The sequence below is a fragment of the Dermochelys coriacea genome, chromosome 1 (assembly GCF_009764565.3).
Source record: "Dermochelys coriacea isolate rDerCor1 chromosome 1, rDerCor1.pri.v4, whole genome shotgun sequence".
NCBI lineage: Eukaryota > Metazoa > Chordata > Testudines > Dermochelyidae > Dermochelys > Dermochelys coriacea.
In genome coordinates this window covers 261060329-261083264 of record NC_050068.2, presented here as the reverse complement: position 1 = coordinate 261083264, position 22936 = coordinate 261060329, and the positions used below count along the sequence as shown (strand labels likewise).

Sequence of the window (22936 nt, the reverse complement as noted above, 5' to 3'; positions counted from 1 at the left end):
AATGCTTAAAAATCATTAGTCTACCCCTTCTCCCAAATGAATAGGCTTTACCCTCCCCTGTCCCCCTATGATTATTAAATAAAAAATGTTGGGTTATTTGCCTTCTGTTTTTTGAGCTAGTAAGGCACACCTGGATCACGTTTTCAAGCTCTTCTCGGCCACCATGAAAATGAAAGCTTAAGATACCACCTAACTATAAGCCTCCAAGTGCAGGGCTTTTAAGAAGCACTTAATATTGGGACAGATCATAAAATTGAGTTGGTAACATTTTGGGGGTGCAATTCTGGGGCTGGTTGCACCCTTACTTGGGGCAGCATGGCTCTGAAGGTACAAACGCTTGTTTTGAGCATAGTTGGTGTAGCTGGCTGCTGAGGGCAGCCCTGCCAGAGAGTGAGTTAAGTGGGGGGAGCCTTGCTCTGTGGGCAGTCAGGAGCTGAGCACAAGCGATTTATAGCAATTGTGGGCCAGCTCGTCCCAAAAATGGCTGCTGCTCTCCCCTGCTGGGCGTATCGCAGTGAGAGGCGGGGCGATGTGTCCCTCCCCTTACCCCAGGGGGTATTGTAGCTGCGGAGCCCCGCGGTGGGAGCAGGTCCGTGATGGCTCTGTGGAGCCAGGCCCATGGGGAACTCCGCTGCACCGCTCCCGCCCCCTCCAACCGGCTTCCCCTGCGCATCCCCTGGCCGTTGAGCCCAACGGTTGCAACCCTGTTTGAAAGCCCGCGTGACCACCGGAGAGCCCAAGAGCAGCAGGGGCAGAGGAGGACGCTGCAGCGGCGCCTCGCGCTCAGTCGCGCGGGAGCCCAGGCCGAGGCCGGACCAGAGAGCAAAGCGCGGGGGGGGCGCGCGGGACGACTCGCCGGGCGCGGCGAACGGAGTGGGCGGGGCTTGGGGGCAGCGGGCCCCGTCCCCTGGAGGGGGAGGGTCCGAGATCACGTGGCCGGGGGAAGCCATGGAGCGGGAGAATAGGGCGGCGGTAGCGGGGTTCCCCTTCCCGCCCGCCGCTTCTCGGTCGCCGGCGAAGTTTGCGGCTGACCCCGCCGGAGCCGCAGCCATGGCGGCGGTCTCCTCCTACGAGAGCTTGGTCCATGCCGTGGCCGGGGCTGTGGTGAGTGCGGGGCGAGGCACCCGGAGTGGGCAGGGAAGCGGCGTCTGAGTCCGGGGTCCTGGGCGGGGGGCCCGCCAAGCTACCCCTATCTCGCGCCGCCGCCCCTAGCTGCGCGGTGGCTCGCCGGGGGGCGGGAGAGGACGCGGCGGAGGGTGGGGAACGGGCAGCCCGGCAGGACAGGGCTGTGGAGAGCGGCTCCTGCTTCCCAGGGCCAGTAGAAGTTGCTCTGTGGGCCCGCTCCTGAGGGCCTGAAGGCCTAGGAGTGGGCCCCACGTCTCTGGCTCCTGCTCGCCTCGCTGGGGGGGCAAGTGTCAGATGCCCTCACTGCCCTGCGGGCCGCCACTGCTTTGGTATCTCGTATAAGGAGCAGTCAGGGCTGCGTTTTCCCCCGGCTGATGCACCGCCTGTGCTTGGGATGCGCCTTGCGTTTTCTTTCCCTTCCTGCCCGATTGGAACAGCAAAACGTGGAGGAGGGTAACACACGGTGTCTCCTCTCTGCTGCCCTCCTTTTTCACCTGTGTGTAAGGACAGTAACGCCACTATGGCTGCACGTTGTGATGTCAGATTGAGCTTTACCTACTCTGAATTTGGTGAGAGCTGGCTGGTTATAAAGATAGCACCTGGAATATGGACATAAGCATCGTTGTGGTCTGAGCACAGGTCTTGAAGCCAGGAACTCCAGTCTCAATTCTCAGGTTTCCGAGTAGCAGCTGTGTTAGTCTGTATTCGCAAAAAGAAAAGGAGGACTTGTGGCACCGTAGAGACTAACAAATTTATTAGAGCATAAGCTTTCGTGAGCTACAGCTCACTTCATCGGATGCATTTGGTGGAAAAAAAAAAAGTCTCAATTCTGTCACTCATTCCTTTGGGCAAATCACTCTGGGCTGAATTTTCAAAATGCCCACTAATTTTGCAAAAAGAAAAGGAGTACTTGTGGCACCTTAGAGACTAACAAATTTATTAGAGCATAAGCTTTCGTGAGCAAAATGCATCCGATGAAGTGAGCTGTAGCTCACGAAAGCTTATGCTCTAATAAATTTGTTAGTCTCTAAGGTGCCACAAGTACTCCTTTTCTTTTTGCGAATACAGACTAACACGGCTGCTACTCTGAAACCACTAATTTTGCTTGCCTCTCTTTTAGAGTGATCAACTTGAGACACCCCGGGGATAATTTCCAGGCTGAGCACCTGAAGCTCCCATCAGAGCCTGTGAGGGCTAACTCAGCACCTGTAAAAGTTTTAATGTCTACAGATTTGGGCATGAGCTTAGGCTTCTTTTGCAGTGTACCCTACATGTTGTGATTTGAGCACCCAAAATTAGAAGAAATTTCTGAAAATTTGGGCCTTAAGCTAAGATGCATTTTAGATTCTGTAAATGGGGATCAGAATACTTACCTCCAAGTTACATGTTGAGAAGTAGCCTTCTCATATTTGTAAAGAGGAAAGCCACTATATATTTGAATGAATGATCAGAAAATATAACAAACAAGTGCACTATAGCTAAATGAGGTTTGGAAGAAAATTGATATAAACTTGTTGGAGGTAATGCCAAATTTGTGTAAGTTCCTTGGACTGTTGGTAGAGCCTGCCCTGGGTGGAAGAGAACTAGCTTTTATAAAGTACCACAAGGATAGCTGTGTTAGTTTGGATCTGTAAAAGCAGTAAAGAGCCCTGTGACACCTTATGGACTAACAGACGTATTGGAGCATAAGCTTTCACGGGTGAATACCCACTTCGTCGGACAAAGTGGGTATTCACCCGTGAAAGCTTATGCTCCAATACGTCTGTTAGTCCATAAGGTGCCACAGGGCTCTTTGTAGCTTAAGCAACAGCATCTTGTCGCAGCATCTTATCAATTAACCCTCCCTTGTTGGGTAGAGGGCCTTTCTGAATTTCAAGCAAAGAGATATTCCCCTTAGATTTCCCTGTGAGGTTGCTCAAGGTGTGGGAGTTGCCTGCCAGTCCTCAAGAACAAAAACAGACTCAAACATGCAGTAGCCAGTGTTAGTAACCTATACTGTTCTTACATTCTGGCAAAACTTTCTGGTCTAATTAATGTGTCCGTAGATGACTAATGCATTCATCAGGCTTCAGAGTGGTAGCCATGTAGTCTGTATCAGCAAAAACAACGAGGAGTCCTTGTGGCACTTTAGAGAGTAACATTTATTTGGGCATAAGCAAGATGGGCTTTAGCCCACGAAAGCTTATGCCCAAATAAATGTGTTAGTCTCTAAAGTGCCACAAGGACTCCTCGAATGCACTCATCATGACTTTTTTTTAAAAAATTTTTATAATAATAGTTCTCACATTTAGTGTAGACAGGAACTTATTTGGTAATGGTAATGGTATTTGTGTATTTGGAATATACTAGGTGCTAATCCAGGGGTGGGCAAACTTTTTGGCCCAAGGGCCACATCTGTGTAGGGAAATTGCATGCAGGGCGATGAATGTAGGGCTGGGGCAGGGGGTTAGGGAGTGAGGTGTGCAGGAAGGGGCTCAGAGCGAGGGGGTGTAGAATGCGGGAGAGGGCTCAGGGCAAGGGTTTGGGGTGCAGGATGCAGGAGGGGTTTGGGGTGCATGCCACATACCTGGAGCAGCTCCAGGGTGACAGCGGTGCCACACCACTAAGGCAGACTCCCTGCACCACTCCTGGAAGCAGCCAGCACCACATCCCTGTGGCCGGGGGGGGGGGGGGGAGAGGGCTCTGCGTGCTGCCCTCACTGGGTTCCATACCCAAAGCTCCCATTTGCTGTGGGGAGCTTCGGGTGTGGAATCCACAGGCAAGGGTAGTGTGCGAAGCCCTTTGCCTCTTCTCCTCCCCCTCGCCCCCCGGGGGGGGCTGCAGGCATGTGCCGGCTGCTTCTGGGAATGGCATGGGGCCTGTGGTGCCATGGGGGTGGCAATCCTGCATGCTGTAGTTTGCCTACCCCTGTGCTGACCCTTTCCATTTACATCTCTCCTTAAAGATAATTACTTCAACAAACATTTAATCACTCTTTAGAAAAAGTTGTCATCCATATATGCTATTTAAAGAGCACTTTGAGACCTTGTCTACACTTAAAGTGTTACTAACAATAACTGTCAGTAAGAGGTCTGATATTTCCCGCCCCCTTACCTAGTTATGCCAGTAAAAGTGCTAGTGTAGATGCAATTATCTGTATAAGACACTTTATAGCAGTATAGCTTATTTTGCTTCCCCAAACTAGAATAAGCTATATTGGTATCAGCACTTTTTAGTATAACTGCATGTGGGTTTTGGACAAGGCTAAGGCACTCTACACTACAGTCTTCTGCTAGCACAGCTATGTTGGACGGGGTGTGAAGTAGTATAATCCTTGACTGACACACTGTACTGGCAGAAGCCCCTAATGTAGACAGTTACACTAGCAAAACTTCACTTTAATATACTGGTAGAAAGCACAGTTTTGGCAGCATAGATGTGCATCTACACTAGGAGTACTTTGCCAGTATAGTATACCAGTATAGTACTCCAAATAAAAACATAGCTTGAGTCTCCTCCTGGCTCCCCAAATATATCTGACTTTTGTGTAGTCTGTCTATTTAGACTATAAGCTCCTTCCTCAGTCTTGTCTTACAGCTGAGACACTGATGCTTATTAAATGACACAGTTCCAAATCATCTGCCACAGAAACTATATGTGGAATAGACTTTTAAAGTCATCTTGTTCAACTTAATCGTCCCTGACAAATATGAGAGAGTTATCTTTCAATATTAAAGGGTTTGCTGAGTTCACAGCACCTTAAGCCACTGGTTCTCAACCTGCAGGCCACTTGTGGCTCAATCAGCACGCAGCTGCGGCCCATGTAACACCCTCAGGGCCATACAGGTAGTGTGTATATATATTGCGTGCACATGGAGCTGCATGTGTGTGTCCCACAATAGTAAGTAGGTTGAGAGTCACTGCCTTAAGCAGTGGGGCTTCTCCCACTTAGTTCATGTACAGAATAGTGTAGTCCAAACTCATTACATGTGTTAACTAACATTGATAAGACCCTGTAAGGCTAAGAACTTGTTGTGTATATGTTAATGTATTCCCTGATATACATTTGAGGCTTTGGGAATTAACTGCTTGGTTTGTATAATTGAGATTCCAAGCTATCTCAGGCTACAGTAATAGAAGTATTTGTTTTGAGACTCAGAGTAAACGAAGTTTTGAGTTTCAATGTTGGACCAGCACAATGAAATTTAAGGCTATTTTTGCACTCTTATTTTACTAGGCAACCTTGATGAGCTCCAGCGAGACTATCTTCCTTCCCCTGATAGAAGGAGTTGGCTTAATGAAAGCAAAGAGGGGGAGGGTGGGATGGCACTGAATTCTGTATTCCTCCTTTTACAGGAATACCTCTCTCCTGCTGGAGTATAGTTACCACTTTGAAAATTTGTGTGCTCTGTCTGATTTATGGAACTGCCCTATTTGCCTGAAGTCTCCCAAAGCAGAACTGCTATTGCACACTACTGTACCACAAGGGTTCTGCTTGAGTTCTAGCAGTTTGCAGAATGAAGGCCCAGAGGAAGCAAGACATACTTAGCATGAGGAAGTTAAATTGTAGGCTTTTACTTATGCCTACAATGTTAATGTATATCTGAATGTCTCATTGTAGCTATAATTGGTAGTTTTCTTAACTTCCTTAGCTGAAATTTTTGTAAATTGAAAAATCATAAACTTTGATGTATACCTGTTCAGTTTGCTAGGGTACTGTCACTGGAAAATGAGGACATGTGCTATAGGCACTAGGGGTTGTTGGCATGAATATGATTTATCATGTGGGAATAACCTCATTTATACAGGATTAAAGTACTATCTAGTCATTTTAAGAAAGTGTTTTATCTTTTGCATAGAGGTTTTAGTATTTGGGGAAAAAATGAGCGGATTTTTATAGATTAGAACTAATATCTTAAATTTAATGCAGAAGCAACTGACAAAAGCCCTTTGCAGTTCAAGTAATTCAAGTTTAATGTGCTTATCCCAATATACCTCCATTTTGAAGTGCCTTCAGAGTTAGCATTCCCCTTCAGTAGAGTGCATTGCAATAGTTCAACAGAATAGATGAATAAGGCTTTGTCTGCTAGGGGGGAAAAAATGTTAACTTGAGTTAAGGTAAAATTGTAGTGAAGACAAGGTAGTTTGTCATCTTCACATAAGTTACAAGATCAAAGTTACATGACCAAAGCCTGTATCACCTGTCTTTGCTCTGCTATATTTGCATATAGTCTTCTGTTGCATTCTCCCAGCAACAACCTGCCCTTGCCTTCTGGCAAAAAGCTGATGATTAATCACCCACCACTGCATCTCCTGCCCTGAATCTGCTTCCTCTTCCTGAAATAAGAGTTGTATTAATGCCAACAGTTGGAATAGATCATAATTCTCAGTTGAATCCATGCCTTGCTGCTTGTTTGAATGAAGGTCATAGATCAAAAGCTAGTTGTGTCAGACTGCAAGTGCTTTACGTACTAAGTTTGTGAGTTAAGGCCGCTTCTGTGTAGGTATGCCAGAAGGACTGACAAGTTGTGTCAGAGAACTTGGAGAGGCTTAGCTTCAGTGCTGCATAAGATCCATGGGATGCACTCAGAGAAATTGCAGTGCTACATCTGGGTGAGGGCACCAGTGTGGACACAGACCTGGAATTAGGGTTGGCAATGTGGCAGCTCTTGTATGGGCCAGGCCAACTCTAGTGGTTTCACACAAGTACCAGCCATGTAAGTTAATTCTGCAGGGAAGACATACCCTTAAAGCCTCAAGTTCAAGATCAGGTATCAATTAATAAAATCATCAAGTGTGTTTTCCTCTTAAGGAAGGGCCTGTTCATTAAAGGTCTCCATTAATAATGACCTGAGACATTGCTCCTGGCTTTCACTAGTCATGAGGGATATGGATGCATTTCTCTCAGCATATCCTGCTGCTTCCTCAGCAGACATAGGATCTTTGTACATGAAACCAGCTGAAACACTGCTAGCTAAAATAGTGTGACTGTCTCTCATTATTTAGTTGATATTTATACTAATGGTGGAGAGGGAGGAAGAGAGAACATACTTTCTTGGCTCTTAGCATCTTTGACTAGTTGCTTACAAATAAATTTTATGTGATGGACTCAACAATTGACCATGGAAGAGCACTACTCTGGTAGCAACATAAATATAAAGTTATACACACAACCCTATGTTAAGACTATTAAGGCATAACGGTGGTGTATGCAACCCTCCACTACATTGTGCATATGCATTATGATCTTTAATCCACAGGCCCCTACTTCATTTGGTGCACAAGATGGCTCGAGTAAGCAGCTGTTCATATATTTTTTTTTTTTTTTTTTTTTTTTTTTTCCCTCCTCACTGATCAGTGTGTGGTTTTAGGTCTTTACTGCATGCTGTTTAAACCCTGCTTTCAGTACAGAATTATCAGCTACTTAGTTTGTTTTTCTGTGATACTCATCACTATAGTATGAGTTCTTCACAGACATTTAATGGATTTATTTTCAGAACACACTGGTGAGGTGGTATTCTAACCATTTTAGAGATGGGAAACTGAGGCATAGAGAGAGAAGGTCAAAAGTGTTGACTAATTTTGGGTACCCAACAGGGTGGATAAAAATCAATGATTAAAAAAAATGCTTTGAGGAAAACCTATTCAAAGATGCTTTTAATTAAGGTATAACATAACTCAAAGATATCTCGTCATGGAATAGGGATTATAAATTCTAATTCTATAGCATGAGACAATTCATTCATGTAATGTTTAAGAAAATTTTCATAAATGAGTTCCAATAGTTCATGGATTAGGAACCCAATCTTATGGGGTTCCAGGGGCTTCTGTGTAGATTATTTAGGTTAATCTTTCTATCTGCCTACTGGGACTCAGTGCTCAGTCTAGAAGATACTACCAGAGATGCTTAGTTTTGCAGTTCTCAAACTGTGGATTTGTGTCTCCAGAGATAATATGCTTGTTAACAGCAAAAATGTTTTAAATAAATAAAACATAGAGGTGAGAAATAACAGACCTCAACCCTGTTGTCCCTCTTCAAATTTGTGTACACAGTCAATCCCTTACCACTTTCTAAAAGTGCAAAATTCAAAGAGTTCAATGAATAGAAGATTGGGGGGGTGGAATAGATCTGGACAAGGAGAAGTATAGAGATAAATGTGAGAAGGGAGGGACAAGCACTAGAAACAAAAGTGAAACTGAGCAGCATATTCCAGAAGTCTTGAGGTCTTTCTGAGTGTAGCTTCACTGATTTGAGATCTACCATACTCTTCTCTCACTAGAAGGGAAAACCTATAATGGCAGCAGAAGAAGACTGTAAAAGAGACCCAATTTGAGAATATTTTAATGAAGTTCCTCTACCTGTGGATGAGACAGGTATGCGTGCAAAATGCAAACAGTGCAACAAAGAAATGCAAGGCCTGGTTGCCCAATTGAAACATCATGAGAAGTGTTCCTTCTCAGGAGGAAGCTGCATTGAAGATGATAAAAGGAACATGTCTGAACATGCAGGATTTTCAGGTTGGTAAACTTTATTTCATACTTCTTTCTTAAGGGCTGCCTGTCCTCCTCCTGGACTATTCTTGAATTCTCATGTTTCAGGAAAAATTAGTGTTACTCTATGGTACTATAAAAAATAAGTAGCTGAAATAGGCAGATCTTCCTTTTGCAAATTTCATCTTTAAAGTAGTACTGAGTGTCCGTGAATGCAGTGAGTAATGCTAAATGAGCAGTATGGTAATATTAATTAAATAACTGCATTGACTTATTTTGTTTAGGAGAATCCATCCTCAACATACAGGATTCTGAAGACTATCCACCTTCAAGATCACCATCATTTTCTATAGTTTGAGTTATCTGCCAATGATAGTGTTTCAGTCACATCATGTATGTCACATAGCCAAAAGAGGAAAAAAATCATCCAGAAACAATCGTAGATAAGTTTGTGATCAGAACCAGCAGAATACAAAAAGAGGTAATTGATGAAAAAATTGCCCGGTTTGTTATGCAACACTCGCCTTTCTGTATGATTGAGAACCCACACTTCATTAACATGATTCAGGCATTAAGACCAGCATTAAGACAGTCCACCCAACAGAGCAGATGTCGCAGGCAAATTGCTGGATAAAGTGCATGAAAGAGAAAATGAGCAGTGTGCAAAAGGTCTAGAGGATGTCTTAGTGATCAATGGCTCCATGTCTAGTTGGCAGCCTGTATCAAGCAGAGTGCCCCAAGGGTCAGTCCTGGGGCCAGTTTTGTTCAATATCTTCATTAATGATCTGGAGGATGGCGTGGACTGCACCCTCAACAAGTTTGCAGATGACACTAAACTGGGAGGAGTGGTAGATACGCTGGAGGGTAGGGATAGGATACAGAGGGACCAAGACAAATTGGAGGACTGGACCAAAAGAAATCTGAGGTTCGACAAGAACTAGTGCAGAGTCCTGCACTTAGGACGGAAGAATCCCATGCACTGCTACAGACTAGGGACCGAATGGCTAGGCAGCAGTTCTGCAGAAAAGGACCTAGAGGTTACAGTGGACGAAAAGCTGGATATGAGTCACCAGTGTGCCCTTGTTGCCAAGAAAGCTAATGGCATTTGGGGCTGTATAAGTAGGGGCATTGCCAGCAGACAGAGGGACGTGATCATTCCCCTCTATTCAGCATTGGTGAGGCCTCATCTGGAGTACTGTGTCCAGTTTTGGGCCCCACAGTACAAGAAGGATGTGGAAAGAGTCCAGCAGAGGGCAACAAAAATGATTAAGGGGCTGGAGCGCATGATTTATGAGGAGAGGCTGAGGGAACTGGGATTATTCATTCTGCAGAAGAGAAGAATGAGGGGGGATTTGATAGCTGCTTTCAGCTACCTGAAAGGGGGTTCCAAAGAGGATGAATCTAGACTGTTCTCAGTGGAAGCAGATGACAAAATGAGGAGTAATGGTCTCAAGTTGCAGTGGGGGAGGTTTAGGTTGGATATTAGGAAAAAAAAATTTGACTAGGAGGGTGGTGAAGCACTGGAATGAGTTACCTAGGGAGGTGGTGGAATCTCCTTCCTTTGAGGTTTAAGGTCAGGCTTGACAAAGCCCTGGCTGGGATGATTTAGTTGGGGATTGGTCCTGCTTTGAGCAGGGAGTTGGACTAGATGACCTCCTGAGGTCCCTTCCAACCCTGATATTCTGTGATGAAATTGTTAACCTAAGTCTTGATGGGTGGAACAAGGTCCACAATGATCCTGTTGTATGTGCTTGTGTGACAACAGAAGAAGGGAATGTCTTCCTTACAGAAACAATTGATACATCAGGAACTATGCACACAGCAGAGTACTTGCAAGAAGTAGCAGTAAAAGCTATAACAAACAGTGGGGAAAAAAATTCAAATGTCTAGTATGTAGCTCAGTCACAGACAATGCTGCAAATGTATCCAAGATGAGGAGAAATTATTTAGAAGAGAGTGAAGAGAGTCCCAAGCCAATAACATACGGTTGCAGTGCTCATTTGATGCACCTCCTAGCCAAAGACTTCAGTGTTCCACAAATAAAGGCTAATGTTGAAATTGCAAAATACTTCCATAACAACCACTTTGCAGCAGTTGCTCTGAAAAAAGTGGGGGGAAACCAAGCTAACACTCCCATAAGACATGCGATGGAACTCAGTAATGGACTGTTTTGAGCACTATATCAAGAACTGGCCTAATCTGATGAGTTTGTGAACAAAATAGTGGAAAAAATAGATGGCACTGTCACAACCAGAGTTCTCAACATTGGACTTAAGAGAAATGTTGAACACATGCTGAATACCCTGAAGCCTATTTTTGTAGCCTTGAACAAAATGCAGGGAAATAGCTGGCTTATTGCTGATGCTGTTGAAATTTGGAAGGAACTGAGTGAGATCTTAAAAAGAGAAATATGCAATGACAGTGCTTGTCCCATTCTTTTTTGTTAATGCTTGTAATTTAACTCTCTCTCCAGCTCATATTCTTGCAGATATTCTCAATACCAGGATCAAACCTTCTCTGCTGAAGAAGAGGAGTTGTCTATGACATGGACACTCAACAATCATCCCTCCATAATTAAACTTCAGAGCTAATGATGTTTTAAAGAAAGTCATACCAGTTCACTGGTGTAAGTCACTTAAGCACTTGGATTCAGAGACTTTTAACAGCAGTAGCTTCTTCTGCCAGCATAGAAAGAATGTTTTCTTCCTTTGGACTAATTCATTCCAAACTGAGAAATCGTTTGGGACCTGAAAAAGCAGGAAAGCTTGTTTTGTCTTTTTTCCAGATTATGAACAAACAGGAAAATGAAGGTGAAGACGACTGAGTTAGCTGCGGAAGCCAGTTTAAGTTTCTCATGTTGACTTAGCTGACGGTCTATTTAATTTTTGGTTGTTTTTTTTTTAAATATTTCACTAACTATTTTAGTTAACAATTTTAACAAAAACAAACCTGGTTTTAAAAAAACTTGAATGTTTACCTAAATTCAAAAATTCATATGCTTGTTTTGTTAAAATATTATGTTTGCTGTTGAAGAAATACATATGTAACATTGTTTTAGTTCAATAAAATAATTTAAATGTCTCTTCTAATGTTCTCCTAATACGGCATCGCAAGAAAATCCTCCAAATATTAATGATTAGCCTGTTGAATCCATGATTAAACTGAGTCTTCCTGACTAGTGGTTTAAATCAAATTGACCCTGGTGCCCAGTATGAGATGTCTAGGACCTGATTTTTCACAGCTTTATATAGCATGTTGCATGTTCAAATCAGGGCTTCTATTGACTGCAGCTGTGACTGCTCAGCACTTCTGCAAAGCCAAGCCTGGAATCTCAAGTCAGGCATCCAGAAAACGAACAACACACAATTAGTGGCCATGTGTGAAATGTATAGTTTGTGATTTGTCCAGCATCCCAGAGGCATGGATATTGTCCACGTCTCCAGGGTAGCATTCAACTGCCTTGATCATGAGACATTCCTTTCTCTTTCTGCCATCCCTTTCCTCATTCCTACCTAGTGTGATTAGGGGTGTGAGATGAGGTGGTAAAAGGAGCAGAAGGGTGGGGAATCTTATGGGGAGTGGCCTGGGCGATAATTAGGAATGGGTGGTAGGGAAGAGGGTTTGTGGGGGTTCAGGGAAGGGGATTAGGGGGACCAGAAGGGGATAACATGGGGGAGGTTAGAGAATGAGGGGTAGCAGAGGGGGTTTAGGGCTGGGGGGACATAGTCCTGAATTTTCTCTTTTCATCTGTGTGCTGGTATATAGGGGAGCCCTACCTTTCTGCAGGGGTCTGAACCCCTCTCAGTACCTGCTGTGTGTGTTTGATGTAATGAGGTTGACAGGTCTGATGTGAGAGCTGTTTACAAAGAAAGATGATTTTGCCAAGGGCTTCTATGTTAGAAGGTAATAAATTGAAACATCTGTAAGCCAGAAAATGAATAGTTAAGATGCACATCACTCTTGTGGAGGGGCTGACCAGAGTGTGTGGAGGAACAGCCTGATTTGGAGCAGAGGTGTCTGGGTGGACCTGGAATTTGGCTATAGATGCCTGGCTGAAGCAGGGATAGGTGTCCCTCCTGGAGGTAGGTAGTGGGAGTGAGGGCAATATAAACCAGGGTAGCATGTCGCCCTTTGGTAAGCTGCTGGCTGTGATAATGTGTATGCAGCTGCATAAGTCAGGAGACAGCAAAGAGCAACTTCTTACATGTTAATGACTTCTACCATGCCAACTAATGGCTTAATGGGGTGGGAGGGGGAGCTGGAAATGGTGGGGGATAGAGACTACATGTGGGAAATGGGGGTGGGGCAGGGTGTGGAGAAGGAGAGAGACACACTAGTCTTTTCTCATATGCTTAAAGTTACTTTAACAGCCATATATTAAAACTCTCATGATTTCGGGACATCGACCATGGATGAGATTTCTCACTGGCCCTGTTAGCAACTTGCAAACTTTTCAAAGCACAGCCATTATCCCCTTTCCACTATAACAAAATTTGCAGTGGGCTGTGGGAGGGAAGAGCACTGAGGACTTGTGTATGGCCTAGTGGAAAGACCACTGGACTGGGATTATGCTTAGCTCTGCTACTGGCCTGCTCAGTTGTTACTCAGGGTTTTCAGAGCCCAGAGCAGTGGTAACTTAACTATTTCACTCCAGGCAGTGTAAGGAATAAATCAATGAGAAAACAGCAATTCTGTCTGATGAAAGATTAATACAAGTAAGCATGCTTTTATCTAAAACTACAATTTATCAGATTTATGCACACATGGACATAAGCAATAGGTTTAGAACAGGGGTCGGCAACCTATGGCATGCATGCCAAAGATGGCACGCGAGCAGATTTTTAATGGCATGCTGCCGCCAGCCCCACTTAGCCCGCTGCCAAACCCAGGCCAGCAGCGGGCCTGTGGCTGGGACCCCAGCAGGCAGCAGCATGCCATTAAAAATCCTGCCCGCCCTGGCCCGCTCTTCTCTGCCCCCCATGGGGGCAGGGTGAAGAAACTTGGTCCTGTCAGCTGCTGCTGCAGGGTAGGCAAGGTCCCCCTCCTCCGCCTCTTCCCCCAGCATGCTGGGTTCCTGCCCCTCCTCCTCTCCCTCCCTGCTGCCAATCAGCTGATGGCCCTTGCAAGGAGGGGTAGAAGTGTAGCTGCAGTGCGCATGCTGCTCCAGGGAGGACACTGAGAAGATGTGAGGACAGGGCCTTGGGGAAGGGGGGGTGGAATCAGGGCATATCCCCTCCAGCCGCTCTGGGCAGGGGGCTGGGAGCACCCCCATGACCCTAGCCCGCACCCTTAGCCCTCTGCCCTGACCCCTGCACCCTCCCCATGACCCCAGCCCTGACTCCAGTACCCCCCCCACACACACAGCCCCCTGCCCTGCTCTGTGCACCCCCTTCACACATCTAGCCCTCTGCCCTGATCCCTGCACCTCACACCCCAGCCTCCTGTCCTGACCCTTATACCCCTGCACAACCCCAGCCCTGACTCCAGCCCCTCCCACATCCCATGACCTGACTCCTGCACCCTCCTCACACACTTGCAGCCCCCTGCCCTGACTCCTGCATCCTCTACATTCTCACCCCCACCCTGAGCACAAAATGGGAGCACCTGCACCACTCCCCCCCCCACATTCCCACCTGCACCAAATGGGAGCTGTCCTTGTAAGCACTCCACACCCAAACCTCCTGCCCCAACCCTGAGCTTTCTCCCTCATTCTAGTTCCTGGCTAGACCCTACACTCCAAACCCCAACCTGATCCTTCATCCCCAGCCGTGTGCTCAGTGCACTCCCACCCTCAGCTCAGTGCAGAGAGAGAGAGGAAGAGAATGGCTAGAACCAGGGAGAAGGTAGGTACCCACTCTATGTGGGCAGGGCCAGGATCCCAGACTGGCAGCAGGCTGAGCGGGGCTGGCAGCCAGGACCCTGGCTGGTAGGAGCTGGCAGACGGAACCCCAGACCGGCAGCAGGCTGAGCCGCTCAGCCCACTGCTGGTCTGGGGTCCCGGCCACCAGCCCGCTCAGCCCACTGCCGGTCTGGGGTCCCGGCCACCAGCCCGCTCAGCCCACTGCCGGCCTGGGGTTCTGGCTGCCGGTCCCACTCAGCCCGCTGCCGGCCTGGGGTTCTGGCTGCCGGTCCTACTCAGCCCGCTGCCGGCCTGGGGTTCTGGCTGCCGGCCCCTTGCCAGCCAGGGTCCCAGCCGCAAGCCCCACTCAGCCTAGGTGAATGGAACCCCAGGCTGATAGCGGGCTGAGCGGGCCGGCGGCATAAGATCAGCATTTTAATTTAATTTTAAATGAAGCTTCTTAAACATTTTGAAAACCTTGTTTACTTTATATATGACAATTTAGTTATAGACAGCGAGACCTTTGAAAAAAACGTTAAAATGTGTTACTGGCATGCGAAACCTTAAATTAAAGTGAATAAATGAAGACTCGGCACACCACTTCTGAAAGGTTGCTGACCCCTGGTTTAGAACATCCCAAATCATTACTTTGAATCTGGGAGGGTATTGAGTAATTTTCAGCAGTTCTGTGATGGCCAGTCACTTCCCCACCGGGGAATAAGCTATCAGGAGTAAAAAACTCTCTCAGGAGAGCATCAGAGGACTGTTCCAAAATACACTATTATCCAGTCTTTTATAACTAACTTTTACAAAACACACTGCTCATAGTCACCCCTACTGGGTCATTACCTCTCCTAACTTCAATAATCTTATTGACAAATATTCCTAACAATGTTATTATGATTAAGCTTCTATATCAAAGGTGCCCAAAACTCAAGGTTCCCATCCACTTGTTTTCTTTCGTTCTCCCCTCCTCCCATTCTGATTAACAGAAACTGCAAGCCTGCAAATATTTGACGTTGCCTCCAGAAGTTCTGCTTGTTCAAATTAATCCTCAACTAGGTGGCGGTCTATTTTATTAATTCATGGCACATAACATAGTTGCCGTTAGCTTGATCAAAATCTGGGGTACACATACCCCTCTAATCCAGGGTAACACAGTGTCCTTGGGCAAGTCACTTCACCTCTGTGTCTCAATTTCCCATCTGTAAAATGGTAATAATGATGTAAAGTACTTTTAGACCTACTGATGAAAAGCACTATATAAAAAACTATGTCTTTTCATTATTACCTAGCCACTGCAGCATATCAACTGCAAACTTTGGTGAGAACTACAACTACCTGAATGACCCCTAGCACCTACCAACACACATTTTTCTCTTTAAAAAACTAGGAAATTAACTGGCAAAAAAAACTTCATTCATGCAAAGTTAAAGTGGTAACTTGTGCTCTTTCAGAAGATCCAGTTCAGCAAAACTCAAAATTCTAAAAACCAAGTGTAACGGGTTGGACCCCCCAGTCCAGGATGCCACCTGATATACTGAGGTTTCGCTGCTCCTTGCCTGCTCTACCATCCTGGATTCCCTCTCCCTGTTTTGCTGAATTAGGCTCTCAGGCCTCTTGCAGCACATACACACATATATACAGGTAGGGCCACACCCAGCTGCAGACACAGATTGAAGTCAGCTCTTCGGGAGAGGACTCACATGCACACGCCTTTTGGGAGATAAACCCAAACTATTGTTTTTCACTGTATAGGAAGATCTGCCCAGCGCAAGGTCATAAAAATTCGCTTTCTCCCTCAATGTGGAGAGAGATGTGCACAGCTTCTTGCCCCCCCAGATATGAATTACACAAACTGGGTTGTTATAAACAAGAAATAAGTTTATTAACTACAAAAGGTAAATTGTAAGTGATTATAAGTGATAGCAAACAGATTAAAGTAGATTACCTTAGTAAATAAACAAAAACTGCAAACTAAGCTTAACACACTAGATAGATAAGATATAAATTAGCAAATTCTCACTCTGTGTAATAAACAGGCTGGCAGATTCTTAAGGCACAAGTTGCCTTGGCTTTCCTAGGTTTTCATACATAGGCTAAAAATCCTTCTAGCCTGGGACCATCACTTCCCACAGTTCCTCAGGTGCTTCCAGGTGTATTATAGGGAGAGTGAGGTTATCCCCCCCATCATATCATTTCCCCCCTTTTATATCCTCTTCCCCACTTGCTGGAAAGGTCTTTTGTTGTGACCTGGTTCCCATTGTGTAGTGCTGTCTGAGGGGATTCTGTTGTACACAGTTCCCGGCGTAATCCTTTTGCTTGTGTGCATTTCCTCATTAAGCCATTAACATTGTTTGGCCTTTTTACTGTCTTTCTGAAAGGCTGCTTGTGTGTGTTTTCAACCTCAGGACATGTTTCAGCAACACATACATAGCCAAACTTCATAACTTCACACACGATGATAGCACATACAAGCCAACAAGATATTACTGTCCGGCCGATCAAGACTTTTAGAATGACACCTCACAAGGCATACTTTGTATAAGACATATCCTAATTACATGACAGTGGTGAATATTGGGGTGTCAGGGTGTAACACCAAGAATTACAGAGTTAAGGTAAATGCCCACAATCTTAACTCTGCCCTCTTTGAGCAATGCCCAAGTACACACATTCCCACTCTTCGCTGTAATTGACAGGTGCTACTTGCACTTGCCCTATGCTCAAACATTAAGCCTACTTTCTCTATAGAGTATCACACTTCTAAAATTTAACAACCACTTCATACTCCTTTACAACCCATTCACGCTCACAGAATACCCTTTAAGCCTATTGTTAAATCTACAGACTGCTCTCATGTACCGTCTCACTACTGACAGTGCACATGGCAAGACCACCCCAGTGTCCTGCAACTGACACAACCTACATAATTCTCAAGATACATATGCATCTCTCTCCTTTGATCACACGCATGTGGGGTCTCAGACCCAGATCACCTCAGATCATAGCAGCTCTAACAGTTCCTCAGAATTAATCCCCAGATCTGCTCATATCACAAACATGCTTCTGCTAACCTTTCCCACTTACTGCTTCCAATCTTCAGTACAGATTTCAGAGTAGCAGCCGTGTTAGTCTGTATTCGCAAAAAAGAAAAGGAGTACTTGTGGCACCTTAGAGACTAACAAATTTGAGCATAAGCTTTCATGAGCTACAGCTCACTTCATCGGATGCATTTGTGAGCTGTAGCTCACAAAAGCTTATGCTCAAATAAATTTGATAATCTTCAGTACAGTTAGTTATAACAAAACCACTGAAAGCAACTGGAATACATGCAGATAATTCCCAGTCTCTCTTGCCAACTCCAGAGTGGCAGAGTATGGGTCGCATGGGTGTTTCCTTAACTCTATTTCCTGGTTTTCAGAAGTTTGAGTTTTGCCAAACTTGATGTTCTGGAAGACTAAAAGTGACCACAGGGTGATTTTAACTTTGCATTGACTTTTTTTGCATTAAATAGTTTCTTGAGCACAAGTCATACACAAGCTTTTTTTGAATCAGGCTGTTAGTACCTGCAGGACTGGAACCTGGGACTGTGGGATTTTGGGGCCACTGATGCCCTTGCATCACAGGAAGAGATGGGCTCCCACAGAAGGACCCTGTGTGACTGGGCTTGGCAGGAAGAACCTCCCAGCACGACTGGAGTGGTGGCCTCAGACAGTTCCCTGATTGGCCAAAACCAGTATGTAAACCAGGAAGCCATGAAGGGGAGCTATGTGAGCCACAGACTGTCTGCCTGTCTCTGCTCCAGACCCTACCCGTGACCCTGCCTGCCTCCTGATACCTGAATCTTGGTTTGCCCTCTGACCTGTCATGGATTTTGACTTCCCGGTAACCTGACCCTGCCTGCCTTTTGACACCTGATTCTTGGTTTCCCCTCTTGTCTATCCTGGACTGTGACCTCCTGATGCCTGACTCCTGCTCTAACCACCCACATCCTGATCATGACAGTTTGCTCAGACGCTCTTTGCCCCCCACCGCAAATGCATCTATCTCCTCCAAAGATGATAGAAAGGGCAAGCTGTCCAACCATGGGTCCCTGAGGGCCCAGTTGCCTATCTGCAGGTGGAGAACCTTGCACTACAGACCCATGCTACACAGTGTGCGCTCAAAGCATAGGTCCTGCATGAGCAACCAGTCCAGCCACAGGCTTAGGTGGCGCAGCTCACTGCCAGAGCACAACCCCTAACCAAGCAGCTCACATGCTCACAGGAAGAAGCAATGACCCTATGTGCCCAAACAGAACATGCATTCCCTGAACCAGCTCCCGCAGTGCCACTGCCTGAATGGTTCAGTGAGGATCATTGGAAATTCTGGGGTTTCCTGAACCAGTGCCAGCTGCTCATCCTGCTTTGCCTCCAAGTGTACCCCATAGACTGGACTAAGGTGGGGATAGTAGTCAGCCTAGTCAACAATAAAGCACTTAACTGGGCCTCCCCAGTGTTGGAGCAGAACAGCCCTGTGCTCTCTGACTGGGATGCCTTCCTGCAAGTGTTTGTGACCATCTTCGAAGACCTGCTTCACATCTGTGCAGCAGGGGCTGTGCTCCGGAAACTTTGCAAGGGCAATGGCCAGCCACCTCCTAGCCTACCCATTTCTGATTACTTGTGGCTGATGTTGAATGGAATGAGGCAGCCCAACTTTACCAATTCTGCTGGGGGCTCAATGACAAGGTAAAAGATGAATTAACCTGCATTGAAAACCCCACCTACCTAGGCACCTTTGTAGATCTTGCCCTGCACATTGACTCTTGGCTGCATGAATGGAAAGAGGAAAGGAGAGGTGGCCTAACAGTCCCCCCCACCTGCCCTCCATGCCAAGGCTTGTAGAATAGAGTCCTGAACCCAAGCAGATCAACCTGGGTTGCCAACGTCTGTCCCTGAAGAGAGAGAGAGTCAATGACAACTGAACCTCTGTTTTTAGTGCAGGGGATCAGTACATGCCCTTGCCTCCTGCCCAGCATAGAAGAAGTTGGGAAACGGACCAGCCCAGGCCCAGTAAGGGAGCACAGCCGGGGTATCACCAGAGCTCCATGCTCCATAACCACCACCATCCCCTTTCCCTGCTCTCAAATAGAACCCGACCTGGGAACTATGGTGCCTCCCTGCACTTCCAGTTGCTACTGCAGTTGCAGGTTTTGGAGCAGGCACAGCAGATCTCCCCACAGTTAGCAATGATAGACTGGGGCCACTGCCAACTTTATAGATGCTGAAGAAGTTCAAACCCTCCAGATCCGCTTGCGGCTGAAACCCACACTGGACCTTTTGGAGATGATTGTTGGGTTGCCCCTATCATCAGGGCCAGTAATCCAAGAGACTGTCCCACTAGAGGCCATAGTAGAGAAGCACTGAGAAACAGTATGCCTCAATGTGATCTGGTCCCCATTCTTTGGCATTCCTTGGTTGGAGTGGCATGACCCATGTATCTCCTGGTGGCAGAGGAAAATTAGCTTCCCTGAATACTTTCAGAAAGTGTGCCTCCAACAAAGCAACCAACCCCCAGCTGACCTGCACCTGGGGCCCCAGGATGGAAGGAGACCCTTGGAAGCAGAACTCTTGACAGTGGGGCCTAGCCAGACAGGAATGGCCCCAGGCAAGAACCTCAGCCTCCTTGACAATACAGTAGAACCTCAGAGTTACAAACACCAGAGTTACGAACTGATCAGTCAACCAGGCATCTCATTTGGAACTGGAAGTACTCAATCAGGCAGCAGCAGAGACAAAAAAAAAAAAAGCAAGTACAGTACTGTATTAAATTTAAACCACTAAAAAAAAAAGAAAGCAGCATTTTTCTTCTGCATAGTAAAGTTTCAAAGCTGTATTAAGTCAATATTCAGTTGTAAACTTTTGAAAGAACCATAACTTTTTGTTCAGAATTACAAACATTTCAGAGTTATGAACAACCTCCATTCAAACTTTCTGGGTGTGTTTGAAAAGAAAAATGCAGACTTGCTACCCCCATACAGAGACTATGACCATCTGATAGACCTACAGCCTGTGGCAAAGGTGCCCTATGGACAGATATATTCCATGCCTGAACCAGAACTGAAGGTGCTCTGTGGATATATCCAGGAAGATCTTACAAAGGGCTTCATTTGGCAATCTACCTTTCCAGCGGGGGACACCAGTCCACTTCCTGAAGGAGGATGAGTCACTAGGTCTCTGCATAGACTATCACGCACTGAACCAAGTAACTATTCATAACCGGTACCCCCATCCCTCTTTCTGGAATTGCTGGAATGCTTGAGAACTGCCAGGATCTTCATAAAATTAGATCTTCCAGGGCCATACAATCTAGTGTGCATAAGTCCTGGGGATGACTAGAAGACTGCTTTTTGTACCCAATATGGGGACTTTGAATACTTGGTGATGTTGCTTGGCTTAACCACTGCCCCTGTAACACTTCAGCATTTTATGAACAATGTGTTTGGATTGTTATGTGATTATCTATCTTGGAATATGCTGGTATTCTCAGAGAACCCAGAGCGTCACTACCATCATGTCTGGTCTGTCCTGGAGAGCCTACAGAAGCATAGGTTCCAAATTGGAAACATGCATCTTTCACAAGGCCACCATTGAATTTTTGGAGTATATCATCTCTCTGGAGGGAAACCAAATGGATCTGCAAAAGTTGGAAGCCATAAGCTGGACCTCACCCAAGCCCTCCATGAGCTTCAGTGCTTCCTGGGTTTTGTGAATTTTTATAGGACTCATTGCCAGCCTCTCTGAAGTAATAACTCCCTTGACTTCACTCCTTCACAAAGGTGTTAAATTTGCTTGGTCGCCCAAAGCCCAGCTTGCTTTTGACCAGCTAAAGACTGCCTTCACCATGGCCCCAATCCTGGCACACCATGACCTGACCTGTCCATGTATAGTAGAAGCAGATGTGTCAAACATGACCCTAGGGGCTGTATTCTTGCAGTGACTTGGACCCCAGTCAGTTCTGCACCCTTTTGCATTCTATTCTCGGGATCTTACCCATGCTGAGGTGAACTATTAAATTCTGGACAAAGAGCTGCTTGCCATAAAAACTGCATTTGAAGAATGCCATCACCATCTCAAGGGAGCTTGGCATGCACTGTAGGTCTTCACTGACCATAACAGCTTCAGGTACCTCCGCAAGGCCTGAGTGTTAAACCAGGAACAGTTAAGGTGGGCCTTGTTCTTCTCTGTTTGAGTTTACTATTACCTACTTCCCAGGAAAGTGAAATGGGAAGGCTGATGCTCTATGGCAGTGGTTCTCAACTAATTTATCATTGTGGGCTGCAGCAGTATGCTAATTGGGCCGCATGAGGCCTGCTGGTGGAGAACTGCTGCTCTATGGAAACAGGGATTACAACAGGGAAGAAAAATGATAATTTTGCTAATGCCACAATTCAGCAAGACCTGGTCTCTTATCTGATCCACCTAGAAAGAAGACCTAGTTGCCCAAGGGACATAGCCCATGCCATTAGGGGCTAAGTTGCACCATTCTGTGTTGGATGGCGTAATGTACTTCTACAAGCACATGTATGTGCCCCTGGGGTGACTGACTGGAGGTGCTACAGTTGTGCCATGACGTTCCAAAGGTGAGTCACTTTGGCTACCAGAAGATCTCCTGCATGGTCACCCACTTTTTCCTGGAGGACCCACATGCAGGTGAAGGTCCAGGCATATGTGGACTCCTGAGAGTGCTGTGCACATACGAAGACACCCCAAACCAGACCTCTTGGCACTGTAGTATTCCTGGAGACTCCGGCTAGGCTTTGGTCCACAGAACTCAGACTGTCTGATGACCACATTGTAGTCCTAATGGTTGTGGACTGCCTGACCAAAATAGCCCATTTCATCCCTTGCAACCAGCTACCCTCTGCTGAGGCTACTGCACAATGTGGTCCAGCTCCATGGACTCCCAGACCACATAGTTTTCAATTGAGGCTTATAGTACACCTCTTGCTTCTTGTGTGAAGTTTTCAGATTACTGGAGGTCTGCGTATCTACTTTTCCTGCATATCACTCCCAAACAGATAGACAAACTAAATGGGTGAACCAAGTCCTTGCTCCTGCCATATGCAGTTTTCTTAAAACAACGCTGACTGTGCCTTTAAGGGTCGGAGCTCCTTCTTCGCTAAATACAGATTTCATCCCCATTTCCACCTGGTGTTACCAGCAATCTCTCCGAATCCCACTGCCACTGATGGGTTCCAACAGATCCATCTCATTCAGGAAAAGCTCAAGAACCACCTTGAAGGGGCGAAGGAGGTCTACAAGCAGCATGCAGATTGTTGATGACAAGAATCTCCAGTATTTATGGTAGACCAAAAGATGTGGCTTGCCATCAAACACCTCCAGACCAGGCAATCCTCCTTCAAATTGGACCACCAGTTTCTGGGACCTTTCCCGATATACCATCAGATTAACCAATTTATCTTCAAACTCCAGCTTCCCCAGTCTCTCAAAATACACC

At 46.0% G+C, this 22936-nt stretch overlaps 1 protein-coding gene across 3 annotated transcripts in view; it reads left to right on the top strand.

Annotated features, from left to right (window-relative positions):
* The first annotated feature begins 710 nt into the window (after nucleotides 1-710).
* SLC25A17 (solute carrier family 25 member 17) overlaps nucleotides 711-22936 on the top strand; it is a 51728-nt gene continuing 29502 nt past the window's right edge. The window contains exons 1-2 of one of the 3 annotated variants that reach the window (XM_043502142.1): nucleotides 711-1104; nucleotides 8566-8622. In XM_043502142.1, coding sequence (XP_043358077.1) covers nucleotides 949-1104; nucleotides 8566-8622 — 213 coding nt within the window. In that variant the 5' untranslated portion in view covers nucleotides 711-948. Of the gene's footprint in view, nucleotides 1105-8565; nucleotides 8623-8776; nucleotides 9077-22936 lie in introns of those variants that run through there. The other 2 variants (XM_038417049.2, XM_043502138.1) reach the window with 2 other exon arrangements.